The sequence below is a fragment of the Charadrius vociferus genome, unplaced genomic scaffold (assembly GCF_000708025.1).
Source record: "Charadrius vociferus isolate BGI_N301 unplaced genomic scaffold, ASM70802v2 scaffold1511, whole genome shotgun sequence".
In the NCBI taxonomy this organism is placed as follows: Eukaryota; Metazoa; Chordata; class Aves; order Charadriiformes; family Charadriidae; genus Charadrius; species Charadrius vociferus.
Genome location: NW_009646686.1, coordinates 115,463 through 116,841, shown reverse-complemented (window position 1 = coordinate 116,841; position 1,379 = coordinate 115,463). Strand labels below are relative to the sequence as shown.

Sequence of the window (1,379 nt, the reverse complement as noted above, 5' to 3'; positions counted from 1 at the left end):
GGGGAGCTGTGCCATCAGCTGGGGCTGCAGAGCACTGGGCTGCAGCTCTACCATGGCATCAAGGCTGCCCTCAACTACTGGAGCGCCAAGGCCCTGTGGGGCAAGCTGGATAAGAAAGCTGGCCACAAGGACTACGACCAGGGCACAGCCTGTGCCAGCACCAAGGTACCGGGGACGTGGGGTGTGGGGTTTGGCCCTGTGTCCTTGTCCCAGGGGTGAGAGCATCCCTTGGGCTACCCTGGCCCCCACCCCCGGGGAGGATGCGGGATGTGCCGGGCGGGAGGTTGATTGATGGGGTTTAATGGGACAGTGTGTTAATTAGCACCGCTCCCCTCCCCCAGGGCACAGCCTGTGCCAGCACCAAGGTACCGGGGACGTGGGGTGTGGGGTTTGGCCCTGTGTCCTTGTCCCAGGGGTGAGAGCATCCCTTGGGCTACCCTGGCCCCCACCCCCGGGGAGGATGCGGGATGTGCCGGGCGGGAGGTTGATTGATGGGGTTTAATGGGACAGTGTGTTAATTAGCACCGCTCCCCTCCCCATGGGGTGATGTCCCCACGGTGCCACCCAGCCGGCGGCGTCCTTCCTCCTCCCGGCTGCTCCTCGCTGGGGACATCCCTTGGGGGGGCTGCAAAGGGGCAGAGGGACCTGCCGAACCCTTTCTGGGGTGCAGGAGCATGCCGGGGTAGGATGTCCCCTTGGGGATAGGAGACCCTATTTCTGTCCCCCTGTCCCAGAGCTGATGGCTTATTGTCCCCCACTCCTGGTTGCCCATCTTCCCCCCACCCAGCCCCGTGCAGGCGCTGGCAGGAGGTCAAACCCGAGTCCTGGTTTTGAGCCCGTTGCTGGTGATATCTCCCCGTTCCCGGTGAAATCTCCCCGTTCCCGGGCTGCAGCAGGCGGGAGACGTGCGCGCCTTATCTCGCCGAGTGCTTTAATTGCTGCCATTGCCCTGTGCGAAGGCAAGGTTCAGGCAGGCGGGGAGGTGGGGGGCCCCCCACAGGGCCCCCCCCCCCATCGCAGGGTGAAGCAGCACTTGCAGCCGGGTGGGAAGAAGGGGAATAGTGGGGAGGGCCAGATCCTGACCCGGGGAAGGGGGGAGATGCTGTTCGTGGTGGTGCTGAGGATTTACCCCATCCCCAAACCCCTGTTCTTTGGTGCATGGCGGGGGGATGCCCGTCCCCTTCACGCCGCCCGTCCCCTTCGCAGTGCCTGGTGGTGGGGGCCGGTCCCTGCGGGCTGCGGGTGGCCATCGAACTGGCGCTGCTGGGCGCTCGCGTGGTGCTGCTGGAGAAGCGCGACTCCTTCTCCCGCAACAACGTCCTGCACCTCTGGCCCTTCACCATCCATGACCTGCGGGCGCTGGGCGCCAAGAAGTTTTA

At 65.3% G+C, this 1,379-nt stretch overlaps 1 protein-coding gene across 1 annotated transcript in view; it reads left to right on the top strand.

Annotated features, from left to right (window-relative positions):
- Positions 1-1,379, top strand: part of MICAL1 (microtubule associated monooxygenase, calponin and LIM domain containing 1) — a 14,014-nt gene that overhangs the window by 5,376 nt on the left and 7,259 nt on the right. The window contains exons 2-3 of the mRNA XM_009889312.1: positions 7-165; positions 1,207-1,373. Coding sequence (XP_009887614.1) covers positions 7-165; positions 1,207-1,373 — 326 coding nt within the window. The remainder of the gene's footprint in view (positions 1-6; positions 166-1,206; positions 1,374-1,379) is intronic.